Raw genomic sequence first — 13514 nt, forward strand, 5'->3', positions numbered from 1 at the left:
TGGATTATCAATATATAGATATAAATCTATATCTATAGATATATATATATATATATATATCTATAGATATATATATATCAATATATCTCAAATTATATATATATATATCTATAGATATAGATATATATCTATATATTGATAATCCAATGAAGAAAGCACACTAGCAATTATGAAGAAATGACTGTATTAGCACCTAGCACTTGCAGGGTCTCCCCCGTCCTCAGGGCGATACAGCATAAATACTGTATACACTCAAAAAGACATTCAATTTCCCATATAAATACCCCCACTGTAGTCTCCGCTGGGCGCCTGGGTCCATACTACTAAAAGTGCTTGGCACCATACTTCCCATATCGCGCACAGTAGGAAGTCAGGGCACACTCGCATTCATTCCACTGCTCCCCCTCCGCGTTCCACTGGCTGGCAGTACCCAGCTCATGACAGGCGGATCCACGGCACCCAGCTGTAACAGAAGAGGCGATTTTAGACCTCAGTGAATGAGTGCCGTGGATCCGCTTTTATGATGTAGCTTGGTACTGCCGGCCTGTGGAAAGCGGAGGGTGATCAGTGGAATGCAGGTGAGTGTGTCCTTACTTCCTATTGGAAGTACGGGTAGGTCGGACCCGGGAGCCCGGCGGGGATGGAGAGATGGGACTACAGTGGGGGTATTTATAGGGGTAAGTGAATATCTTTTTGTGTGTATATTTATGCTGTATCGCCCTGAGGACAAGGGAGACCCTGAAATTCGCTAGGCGCTAATACAGTCATTTCTGCTTAATTCCTTGTGTGCCTCCTTCATTGGATTATCTGTACAGACTTCTGGAGTACACCAGTTTCACTACGTTGGAAAGGTGGAGTGCCGACATAATAGTGGACTCACTCAGGACAAAATATGCGCTGACACTTGGAGACTAGGTTATACGTCTCGAAGTGTCAACGCATATTTTGTCCTGAGTGCCGCACCTCCTACAGCGTCTGCAAATTGTTTTAGTGAGGGCACCGGAATCGCTGTTAATTTCGTTGGGAGTGCCGGACCACCCACACACTATATATATATATATATATATATATATATATATATATATATATATACCCAGTATATGGTATAAAGCAAAGGCAAAGGCCTTTTGTATAGTAAGAAGGATCTGTATGTATATATGCTGTATATACAAATATAAAATATTTTCATCCAAAGACAGCAGCAATAAGGGACATTTTTAAAGAAGTCTGACCGAGTGCTGCCATCTTTGGAGGATTTTTTATATATATACATATATATATATAAGAAGAACTTACCCAGCCTAGGTGTGTAGGACAGGAACAGACCAGCACTCATAGTTAGAAGCAAAAAAAGTGTATTGAAAAAGTTACAGCATGTTCATACAAGTGTACAGTACAGTGGCTGACCCAACAGCCGTTTCGACCGGATTCCAACCAGTCTTCAACAGGGGTCCAGTGCAGCTATGACAGATAGTGGCAGATGAGGCGGCTCTACACAGGCACGCTCCGCACCTCCGTGAGTGGTGCTGAGTGACAGCTCCCGACTTGGCGCCCGCAGGGAGTGTTTGGCGCATTTTTTATCATGTTTGATTGGTTTATGGTACTTTTTAAACACTTTGGGATTGGGTGGATTCTGCGCTAATTTTTAGCTGCTCTTATGGGTTAAACAGATTTGATAGTGAAAAAAGAGCGCTTGAAGGGATATATAGGTGAAATTAATGGGGTATGAAAAATGATGGTATATGAATATAATAGAGTGGTACCTCCACACATGACCCTCTCCAGGACGGAGAGGGTCATGTGTGGAGGTACCACTCTATTATATTCATATACCATCATTTTTCATACCCCATTAATTTCACCTATATATCCCTTCAAGCGCTCTTTTTTCACTATCAAAACTATTTAAACACTATCTGTCATAGCTGCACTGGACCCCTGTTGAAGACTGGTTGGAATCCGGTCGAAACGGCTGTTGGGTCAGCCACTGTACTGTACACATGTATGAACATGCTGTAACTTTTTCAATAAACTTTTTTTGCTTCTAACTATGAGTGCTGGTCTGTTCCTGTCCTACACACCTAGGCTGGGTAAGTGCTATTTAAAAATACTGTCTGGACCCTGCACCAACCGTTCTGTCCTTGATAAAGCACCTTGATAAAGGAGCCTTGTGGCTTTGAAACTGTTGGGGGACAAAACTGCCTGCTGCGTCTTCATTCTGAGTGCCGGCGCATCCCCTTAAGCCAGTGGTAGCCAGCCACGGTCCTCGAGAGCTACCAACAGTGCACATTTTCCAGACAACCTAGCTGCTGCAAAGGTGCACTCATTACTAGCTGAAACATTTTAAAAGATCCACAAGTGGAGCTAATTACTTTACTTGTGATTCTGTGAGGAGAGCTGGAAAACATTAACTGTTGGTAGATCTCGAGGACTGGAGTTGGCTACCCCAGCCTTAAGCTATATATATATATATATATATATATATATATATATATATATATATATATATATATATATATATATATATATATATATATATTACTTATGACCCAGCTGCTGGGAGGCATGCATGCCATACTTCTGTGAGTGGGTTCTTCTCATGTGCTAAACACGCCCTTAACATGCCTTGGTCACAACCACCACCCCCCCCCCCCATGGGGGCCCCTGGAAGTTGATGTACCGGGGCCCAGGATTTCTCTTGGCAGCCCTGTGCACAGGGACCGACACATGCGCAGTATCGGCCTTGGTACTGCTTCGGCTGCAGCCCATAGAAGCCAAAGAGGCACACCTCCTATTGGGACTGCCTTGGGTGACTGGCAGGTCAGACTTCCAATAGGAAGTCACTGCAAGTCACAGTGATGCCAGAGCTGTCTCACAGTCTGCATCTGGCTTCCCTGACTCTGAGCACCGGGCCAAATTCGGGCCAGTGACTGATGTAGCGGGTCTGCCCGTGCGTATGGGCGAAAATACACATGTGCAGACCAGAGAGTATCACACTCACCGGGTGTACGCACTAACATAAGATGTAAGGGTCAGAGAGCGGGCTGGGGCAGAGGAACGCCCAGCGTTAAACGGGCATCCCCATGAAAAAGCTGGGTGATCACCTGGGAACGCAGGCGGGCTGATGTCTTCTAGGAGCGGGCAGCTGACTTCACATTACATCAGCGCCCGCCCCCTGTTCAATCATCTCCGGCCCAGATAAAAGCTGGTTCAGAGAGTTGGGCAGGGGGAGCCGGGTTGCAGAAGAAATAAAAAAAAAAAACATAAAAATGAATGGCCAGCCACTGATTGGCTGTGAGAGTTCACTCAGCCAATCAGTGGCTGCCTATTCATTTGTATGTTGTTGATTTTTTTTTTTTTCCCATCGCCCGGCTCCCCAAACCACCTCTCTGCACTCCCCTGCCCGGCACCCGGCGTCCCGCACCTGGATCCTTCCATCCGGCTCTCGGAGTCCCCCCACATCGGATGCAATAGTGGATGCTTTTTTTTTTTTTGATGTCTGCACATAAGTAATATTATTAAGGTCGACATGACTTAAGGTCGACATGCAGGAAGGTCGACATGACTTAAGGTCGACATGGGTTAGGTCGACAGGTTCATTAGGATGGCAGGGTCATTACGTCGACATGGGTTTTTTACTGTTTTTTTGAGCCAAAATGTGCCGACAGGCGGTATTTCATGCCCTTATAAAGACCACTCAAAGTGTCCTTTCTGTAAATTAACCCACTATTGAAAAAAATAATTACTAAAATGTAACTTTTATTAGTGTATAAAAGAGTGCTAAAGTACACTCATTGGTAGTTCAAAAAATATTATAGATTGTGATAAAGAATAGAAATTTGTGTTTTAAAAATATAGGGGATTTAGGATACTCTGACAGTTATGTGTGAGGATTCAGCTATTGATTTCCTCGTTTTTTATTTTCCTTTTTCATATATTTTCAATATTTCTTATGTTTTCTATGTGTTCCCCTTATTTTGAGATATTCCCACAGAGTGAAACTGATCTGGATGTTTCTGCGCTAGTGACTTATATGATGTTACTCTGCAGTTCTTTGTTCTTTACAATGTATTATTATGTTGCAATTGTGCTCATTTGTAATCTTCAGGCAAGATGCTCTGACATTGTATCACCTTAGGTTGGTAATTATCAGAGTATCCTATATCCCAGGGCTGGGCAACACGGGCCCTCCAGATGTTAATGAACTACACATCCCAGGATGCTTTGCATTAGTTTTGCTATTTGGCCATGCTGAAACTGATGCAAGGCATGCTGGGATGTGTAGTTCATCAACATCTGGAGGGCCGGTGTTGCCCAGCCCTGCTATATCCCCTATATCCCCTATATTTTTAAAACACAAATTTATATTCTTTATCACAATCTATAATATTTTTTGAACTACAAATGAGTGTTCTTTAGCACTCTTTTTAATAATAAACTAATAAAAGTTAAATTTTACTAATTATTTTTATCAATAGTAGGTTAATTTACAGAAGGGACACTTTGAGTGCACCCTCTGATCTCTACCAATCCTCTTTTTTTGCTCTTTATTAGCTTATGAAAATTAGATAATAATGAGAAGTTGGTAAAAATACACTAAAAAATAACAAAAGGAGAAGTGATTTCCTCTGTAATTTGTATAAAAGGAAAACTCGGTGCGGAACAAAAACTTCACTCCTAAAGGTGCCCATACACGTACCAATTACCCGGTGCTTTTTGTGCTAAAATAGCATCGTTGTGCATATGTTGTGCATGGGATGCGATGCTATTTTAGCACAAAAAGTACCGGGTAATTGGTACGTGTATGGGCACCTTTAGTATTTCATGCCCTGCCATCCACTAGGGCGTGGTGGGAGAATAAAATAGTGTGCCGAGTATAGCGAGGCACCGTGCCCGAAGCAATCACGTCATATTTTCCCCGCCCACAAAATGGCTGCCACTACTGCGTATCTGTGGCTGTTACGCTTTGCTTAGCATGGGCCTTTCGCACTAGCAATCCAAGAATATCCAAATGATACCTTTTATAGGTTCTCTATCAACGGCTTCTTGTGTTCGTTTTGCAGTGTTATGATGTTTTTGTTATATTTAGGCAGTTTCTGTGACTGCGGGAAATACCGGAGAGCGGTGGGCCAGCTGGATCTAAGGGTCAGCCAACTCAAGTCCTCATTAAAGTTTTTCAAAAATGGTGAGTATCACTTTTTAAGATTTAGGCCCTTATTCCGATCTGATTGCAGTACAAATTTGGTCTCAAAATGGGTAAAACCATGTGCACTGCAGGTGGGGCAGATGTAACATGTGCAGAGAGAGAGTTACGTTTGGGTGGGATGGGTTGAAACTGAAATCTAAATTGCAGTGTAAAAATAATGCAGCCAGTATTTACCCTGCACAGAAACAAAATAACTCACATAAATCTAAATCTCTCTATATATGTTACATCTGCCCCACCTGCAGCGCACATGGTTTTACCCATTTTGAGAACAAATTTGTACTGCGATCAGATCTGAATAAGGGCCTTAAGCTGGGTACACATATGTACAATTTCATTTTTCTTGCGACCGTTCGATCGACCGAATACACGTTCGGCCGTCCAAAACATACGACCGATCTGCGCGTACACATATGTACAATTTTACTTGCGACGTCCGATGTACTCCCGTCCAAACAATCGCAAGAAAAAGATGGGCGTGCTGCTTTTGGGAGGAATGATCGCAGGAACGGGCTGCATATCGATCGAACGTGCGTACACATGTCACTTTTCTTGCGATATGGAGCCGTCCTGTCAGAAGAATATTAAGCAGCAAAGAACCTTCGACCGACCGACCGTGGACGGCCAAGAGCGTTTTTGGCCGTTTATCGATCGCAACGAAGGGATCGGGACTGCGTACATATATATACAATCGAACGGCCGTTCGTCCGCAGAACGGAAGAACGGCCCGACGATTGTACATATGTGTACCCAGCTTTAGTACATCTGCCACAAACTCAGGTACAGTACAAAGTGTAAAGTATCAGCTCCTTACTGCCATGTTACAGGTGGCATAGAGAGATAAAGTAGCAGCCATTCAGTCCCTAACTGCCATAGAGAGCGATACAGAATGGGCCAATCAGCTCCTAACTGTCATGGTACATGTGGAGGAAAAAAGTACCAGCAAATTAGCCCCCAACTGCCACGCCACAGGCATATGAGAGAGAGAGAGAGATAAAGTACCATCCATTCAGCCCCTAACTGCCAAGTTACAGATTTTGTGTTTGAAAAATGACTGTTGGTTGGTCAGTACTTTATCTCTCTCCACTTATCACTTATCAAGGCTTAGTACATCTACCCATAACTCTGCTGTAAAATACAGACAGTGGTCACATAGCGTAACATTAATAGGAACTGTTAGGGCGCCATTCTTACCTGTGTATACAACTGTCCATAAACCACAACAATCATGTATATGTGTGTACCAGAGCGGTCTCATTTTACCAATGTCAAGTATTAATTGTCATTTGTTCAGCTTATTATTATTACTGCCATTAGCTTAATGAGCAATTCCCCCCTTGTTAGTCAGTCTGTTAATGATTCAGCCAAGGCATGCCTTGTGTATACCGAGCTGTTACGCACTACAGTCAGTTTGTTTAAAGGGAGGAATTGTATTCTCTGCCCCTGGCACCAGGATGAAGTCACGTCTGTGCATATTAATGGCTGTGGGCTGAGTGTATGTATGTGCACTCACACAGGGTGCAGTCAAAATCCCAACGGTCAAAATCCCGACAACCATTGACCGACGGTCAAAATCCCGACAAGGTCAAAATCCTGACAAGGTCAAAATTCTGACAAGGTCAAAATCCCGACATTTAAAATCCCAACCGACATATAGAATGTAGACAGGTGAAAAAGTCTACATGAGTTTCGATCGACAGGTCGCGAGGTTGACGTGTTTTTTCACTGTTTTTCCACCCGACATGTAGCAACAGGCGGTATTTCATGCCCTACCATCCACTAGGACGTGGTGGGAGAATAAAAATAGTGTGCCGAGTGCAGCGAGGCACCGTGCCCGAAGCATCGCGAGCGATGTGAGGGACTGTGGTTGACTTCCAACTGTGTAGAAGGGGGACTAAGGAGGGTCTGCGGACCGTTTCGGGAGATGGTGGAGTTGGGGAGATGCTGGCGGGGGATTCAGGAGGGGCTCAGGGCACTGGCGGGGGGTGACAACGATGGACGCTGCTACATCTGTATATATGATGTTTTTGAATCTCCTTAATCACATGGTGTTAGTAATGTCAAATAAAATGTGCGGTCTCTGTATTGTCTGATTTAGAATCAGTCCCTTCATGTGTGATCTCGGAGTTAGCGGACAGACACCTCATTGTTGCCCCCCCGAAGCCCTGCTCCACTGATCAGACTACCGAATGTACGTAGGTTCCAAGCTGTATAGAATAACATTAATCTGTGTTTTCTGCCTCACTAGTGATCGCTGGCATCCGGGAAACCGAAGAGAAGTTCTATTACATTGTGAAGGAAGAACGCAACTACAGGGACGCGCTGACTCAGTGTAGGATCAGAGGGGGCACGCTGGCGATGCCCAAGGACCAGGCCACCAACTCGCTGATTGCTGACTACATCTCTAGCATGGGATTACTGAGGGTCTTCATCGGCATCAACGACATTGTGAAAGAGAAGCAGTTCATGTACACAGACAACACTCCGGTGCAGAGCTTCAGCAGCTGGAAGGACGGCGAGCCCAATGACGGCTCGGGGTACGAGGACTGCGTGGAGATGGTCGGCACCGGAGCCTGGAATGACGTGGACTGCCAGCTCACTATTTATTTTGTCTGCGAGTTTGTGAAAAAGGCGCAGTAGTCTCTAATTACTGCCCCGTCCCAGACTGTGCCCCCGTATTATACATTGTTATTACTATTACAGGGTCAGTTACTTAGATTCTATGTACCAGCCAACCAGCCCATAACTGCCATTTTCAAGCACAGCGTGTAACATGACAGTTAGGAGCTGCTTGGCTGGTACTTTGTCTCGCTCCAAAGCTTACTATCTCTCTCCAAGGCTTAGTATATTGGGCCCGATTCGGATTAGAATGCAGGGCTGCTGATTATTGAATGGCTGCGTATGTGCACGGTACGCGTGAGCTGCTGGTGCGACGGGAGCCATTGCAGACCGTCGCAGCTGGCTGGCCATCACATGCTACATGCAGGGTGATTGACGCAGCGTTTTCTGGGAGTGTCCCAGAAAATGCAGGCGTTCCCTGTCCGTTGGGATGGGGTCACTGATGTCATCAGTAGCCACCTCCCAATGGCCATCGCAGAACTGAGGAAGTCAAGACGTACTCGACGCTGTGACGGGACTGGCTGGCCGATTCTTCAGGTATCTCAATCTGAGAGTCACCACCGGAGACTTATGGATACCCCAGCTCGTGCGAATGCTAAACCTTGGATCACTGCCACCAGCAAAAGGTCTCAATCAAAATCAATAAAAAAAATGCATTTGGTATGAAATCCCGACGGTCAAAATTCCGAATGGGTCAAAATACCGACAAGGACAAAATCCCGACAAGGACAAAATCCCGACATTTAAAATCCCGACAAGGTCAAAATACCGACATATAGAATGTACAGGTGAAACTGTCAACATGACTTTCCGTCGACAGGTCGACATGGTTTTTTTCACTGTTTTTTTACCCGAATGTCGACACAGTCGACATGGACACAGTTGGAAGTGAACCGCAGCCCCTCGCATAGCTCGCAATGCTTAGGGCACAATGCCTCACTGCGCTCGGCACACTATTTTATTTTCCCACCACGCCCTAGTGGATGGTAGGGCATGAAATACCGCCTGTCGGCACATGTTGGGTCAAAAAACAGTGAAAAAACCCATGTCGACCTTGCGACCTGTCGACCGAAAGTCATGTTGACTGTTTCACCTGTACATTCTATATGTTGGGATTTTGACCTTGTTGGGATTTTAAATGTCGGGATTTTGTCCTTGTCGGTATTTTGACCCATTCGGGATTTTGACCCTTTCGGGATTTTGACCGTCGGGATTTTGTCCTTGTCGGTATTTTGACCCATTCGGGATTTTGACTGCCCAAAGAAAAATATGGAAATCAGATATCCTTTTGCAAATACAAATAAACAGGTAATAATATTAGAGAACTTAGGAATCCGTTGTGGGGGACTGCACAGAACACACACGGGTCCATTTGCGCGTCCGCGTGCGTTCACACGGGGCTGATGTTTTGTCTTTGCGCGTTTCTGAGCATGTGCATGCGCTGGGAGCTGGCCACGGCGAACAAACTCCACCTTGCGGGGGGGGGGGCACCCATTAGCATATGGGAATGCCCAGCGTTTCATGGGCGTTCCCATGAGAACGCTGGGCATTCTCATGCTAATGGGCCGATGGTGCGGGCGGGCATCACCGATGAGAACGTTGGGCATTCTTATGCTAATGGGCCGATGGTGCGGGCGGGCATCACCGATGAGAACGTTGGGCATTCTCATGCTAATGGGCCGATGGTGCGGGCGAGCATCACCGATGAGAACGTTGGGCATTCTCATGCTAATGGGCCGATGGTGCGGGCGGGCATCACCGATGAGAACGTTGGGCATTCTTATGCTAATGGGCCGATGGTGCGGGCGGGCATCACCGATGAGAACGTTGGGCATTCTCATGCTAATGGGCCGATGGTGCGGGCGGGCATCACCGATGAGAACGTTGGGCATTCTCATGCTAATGGGCCGATGGTGCGGGCGAGCATCACCAGATGTCAGCTGCCCGCCCACTTCCCTTAGAATGGTTGGTGACCATCGAATGATGTGGGTGTTCCCCCGCAGGCTGCGAATGGACGTTTACAAAAAACATCCAATCAGTCACAGCGAATGTACGTGCCTCGCGAATGGTGGGCCCGGTGTACCACCATCCGCAAGTTGGGATCTGGTTGACTCACAAGGATGCAGGCAGACTGCGGGCATGCAGACAGATGGCAGACATGCAGACATTTAACGGGCATGCAGACAGATCGCTGGCATACAACCAGATTACAGACAGACTGTGGGCATGCAGGCAGATCGCGGGCATGCAGACAGATTGCGGGCATGCAACCAGATTACAGACATACAGACTGATTACAGGCATGCAGACTGACCACGGGAAGATTGCGGGCATGCAGACAGATCATGGGCATAAATACTGTTCACAGGCATGCAGACAGATTACAGGCACGCAGACAGTTTACAGTTACGCAGACAGATGGCAGGCGTGCAGACAGACCATGGGCAGATTGCGGGCATGCAGACAGATCACGGGCATGGAAACAGATCGCAGGTATGCAGACAGATTGCGGGCATGCAGACAGATTGCGGGCATGCAGACAGGTTACAGGCATGCAGACAGATTGCAGGCATGCAGACAGATCACAGGCATGCAGACAGATCACAGGCATGTAGACAGATTGCAGTCATGCAGACAGATAACAGGCATGCAAACAGGTTACAGGCATGCAGACAGATTATGATCATGCAGACAGATCACAGGCATGCAGACAGATCACGGACATGCAGACAGGTTACAGGCATGCAGACAGGTTACAGGCATGCAGACAGATCACAGGCATGCAGACAGGTTACAGGCATGCAGACAGATCTCGGGCATGCAGACAAAAACACCTTCCAGAATTTTGTGTGTGCAAAGATCCATCTGATTTTAGGCAGATCTCTTGCATGTAAATAAGAAGTCATACGTCATAAATTTACAGAAGTTTCTAAAAAGGAAAAGAGGTGATGTTTCCAAAGCAACCAATCCAGGGCCGGGAGGGTCTGATATTGGGTCAACCTCCCGCCCCACATTCCATGGGAGCAAATTGTGCCATTGTAGCTCAACTACCAACTGTGCAATGCCTGAAATACCGGCATTGCATGGGGGGGGGGGGTGTGGTCATGAGGACGCGATCGTGCTGGTCACACCCCCAAATGGATGATCCACTGGCTGCCCCATCCCCAATCTGCCCCTTTCCCGTGCCTCACTAAACTGGCTGACAGAAATTAGGCAACTCTGAACCAAACAGAATCTGTCTATCATTTTCTAGGATGCAGTAGAGAAATGAGGTGGGGTGATTCAGGTTGGATCGCTAGGCAGTGGACGTTCACTGCATAGTGAGCCCCTTTATGCCACGCGGCCAAATAAATGCACCTTGTAAAAACATTACATATTACTTAGTATAGGAGAGTAGTGACTACTGATACTAGTGAGAATGTAACATAAGTAGTACCAGGGTCACCGCATATCAAATATATAGGGATAAACTTTTCCATGATCAGTATATGTAACTGAATAACATGTAGAATTACCAAGACAATTCTAGAAGAGAATACACAATCAGAACAAAAGAGAGGCTGCACAATGACAACTTAAGATACAGCGCCACCTAGTGTCCATCCAGTGTAGCATCTCAAGTAATAATGTACTTGTATAGACTTGTACAAAAGAAAAACGTGCAGTACCACTTATAACCATGAGGGAGCGATGCAAAGCCCATGCAGCCAAAGTGCATGTTTTCTTGTGCAAAGTCATTGTAACCTAACCTCTAATATATCTTACTTACTAGTGATTACAATATATTGTGTGTATGGTGTGCTAATGACAAAATGTAATGTGACTAATACAATTAAGCTTACAACAGCAGTATAACTAGACCTGTTAAATGGTGCATAATCTAAAGCTTACAGCTAAAGCACTCTCTCATATATACAGTATATTTTTCCTTGAAATCTTTTTTATAATACACAAAATAGCTTACAGTTATTACTGTTGTACTGCGTTGAGTCTGGGCGGTTTATTGTTTTTTTATCGATATTTAATCAATGTTGGGTTTGCAGGGCTAAAACACACATTTACTAACATTTAAAATTAATATAATATATAAATGGGTACTTGTGTAGTTTCACGGCGTCAGCATGGCACTTTGCGTCTGTGTCCATCTGCAGGGCTGTAAACTCCATGCCAACGTGGATAGTTCGCACCCCCACTATCCACATTGCATACCTCCCAACTTTTGAAGTTGGGAGGTCGGGACGCGGCTTTGAGAAAAGGGGGCGTGGCCACGCCCCCGTTTTCGCCGCTCGTCGGCGCTGAATAGACGCTGTGCGCATGCGCACAGCGTCTATTCTCGGCAAGCTGGGGGGGCTCCCAACTGTCCCCCCCACCGCGGGACAATGGCGGCCCCAGGCGGGACGCGGGAACGTCCCCGAATATCGGGACGTTCCCGCGGTAAGCGTGACAGTTGGGAGGTATGACATTGGCATGGAGTTGAATTAAGATAGTGTGCTGAGCGTAGCGAGCCACTGAGCCCGTATCGTGGGGACACAGACGCAAGGGGACACAGACGCACAGCGCCGTGAAAGTACACAAGTACCACTAAATGTTCAAGATATGCATCTCTCATACACACTCATTACTCGCTCCCACTTACACTTGCAGGACTTCTGTCGGGCAGCACCCACCTTTATAGACGGCCCTTCCACGCACACTAAGACTCTACTCTAGCCTCCAAAATTTCAAGCGTTCCCTGAAAACTCACCTCTTCAGGCAGCTTATTATATTCAGGACCCCACACAACCTCCAGTAGCATTTATATCTAATTGCACCCCACCAGGACCGTTTAGTAATCTGATGGGACTCCGTGCTATGGAATCCTATCCTTATGTATCCCTCCTATTATCCCTATAGATTGTAAGCTTGCGAGCAGGGCCCTCCTACCTCTATGTCGGTTTGTATCTACCCAGTTTGTTTAATCGCTGTTGTTTCCAATTGTAAAACGCAACGGAAAATGCTGCGCTATATAAGAAAATGTAGATAAATAAATAATAAATAAATGTGAGTTTTATCCATGGAAGCCCAACATTGATTAATCGTTCTGAAATTAATCAAAATTGATTAAAAAATCATCCATCATTAAATATATCGGTATTGCCATCCGTGCCTAAAGGCCCCATACAGCTATGCAATTTGGGCCGATTTCACCCGATTCCGATGGATTGTGCCAAGAAATCTGGAGAAATTGTCCCAAACAAGTATTTGATATCGTTCCCGTGTGCATCGGAGTCGGAGGTCAGATCTGCCTGCACATCTGATCTCTGACTTGGACTCCCTCCTGGCGGACGAGGACTGGGGTCGCATGCGATACTGTTGCTCCGAGCAGGCATGTGCACCCCTGTGTTTGCAGGTGTCTGCCCAGCGTTTCCATGGGCGCGACCACCATCGACCACCCCTGCCTGCCTGCCTGTCATTGAACAAAAAATGCAAAATCATGCACTTGGGTCTCAGAAATGCAAAGACTCAATATAGTATAAATGGCACTATAATGGAAACTACTGAGGAAGAGAGGGATCTAGGTGTCACTATTTCAGGGGACTTAAAGGCAGGTAGGCAATGTAACAAAGCAATGAAGAAGGCAAGTCAGATGCTTGGTTGCATAGGGAGAGGTATCAGCAGTAGAAAGAAAGAAGTAATAATGCCACTGTAT

At 45.9% G+C, this 13514-nt stretch overlaps 1 protein-coding gene across 2 annotated transcripts in view; it reads left to right on the forward strand.

The window, feature by feature from the left end:
- COLEC10 (collectin subfamily member 10) overlaps nt 1-12879 on the forward strand; it is a 31075-nt gene extending 18196 nt beyond the window's left edge. Inside the window, exons 5-7 of one of the 2 annotated variants that reach the window (XR_014474783.1) lie at nt 5090-5185; nt 7455-10558; nt 10597-12879. Coding sequence is in view for 1 of the 2 variants with exons in the window: in XM_083186729.1 (XP_083042855.1) it covers nt 5090-5185; nt 7455-7846 (488 nt within the window). In the remaining variant the exon portion in view is untranslated. Of the gene's footprint in view, nt 1-5089; nt 5186-7454 lie in introns of both variants that reach the window. The other variant, XM_083186729.1, reaches the window with a different exon arrangement.
- Nucleotides 12880-13514: the final 635 nt, after the last annotated feature.

Source organism: Crinia signifera, chromosome 5 (genome assembly GCF_055691185.1).
Source record: "Crinia signifera chromosome 5, ASM5569118v1, whole genome shotgun sequence".
Lineage (NCBI taxonomy): Eukaryota > Metazoa > Chordata > Amphibia > Anura > Myobatrachidae > Crinia > Crinia signifera.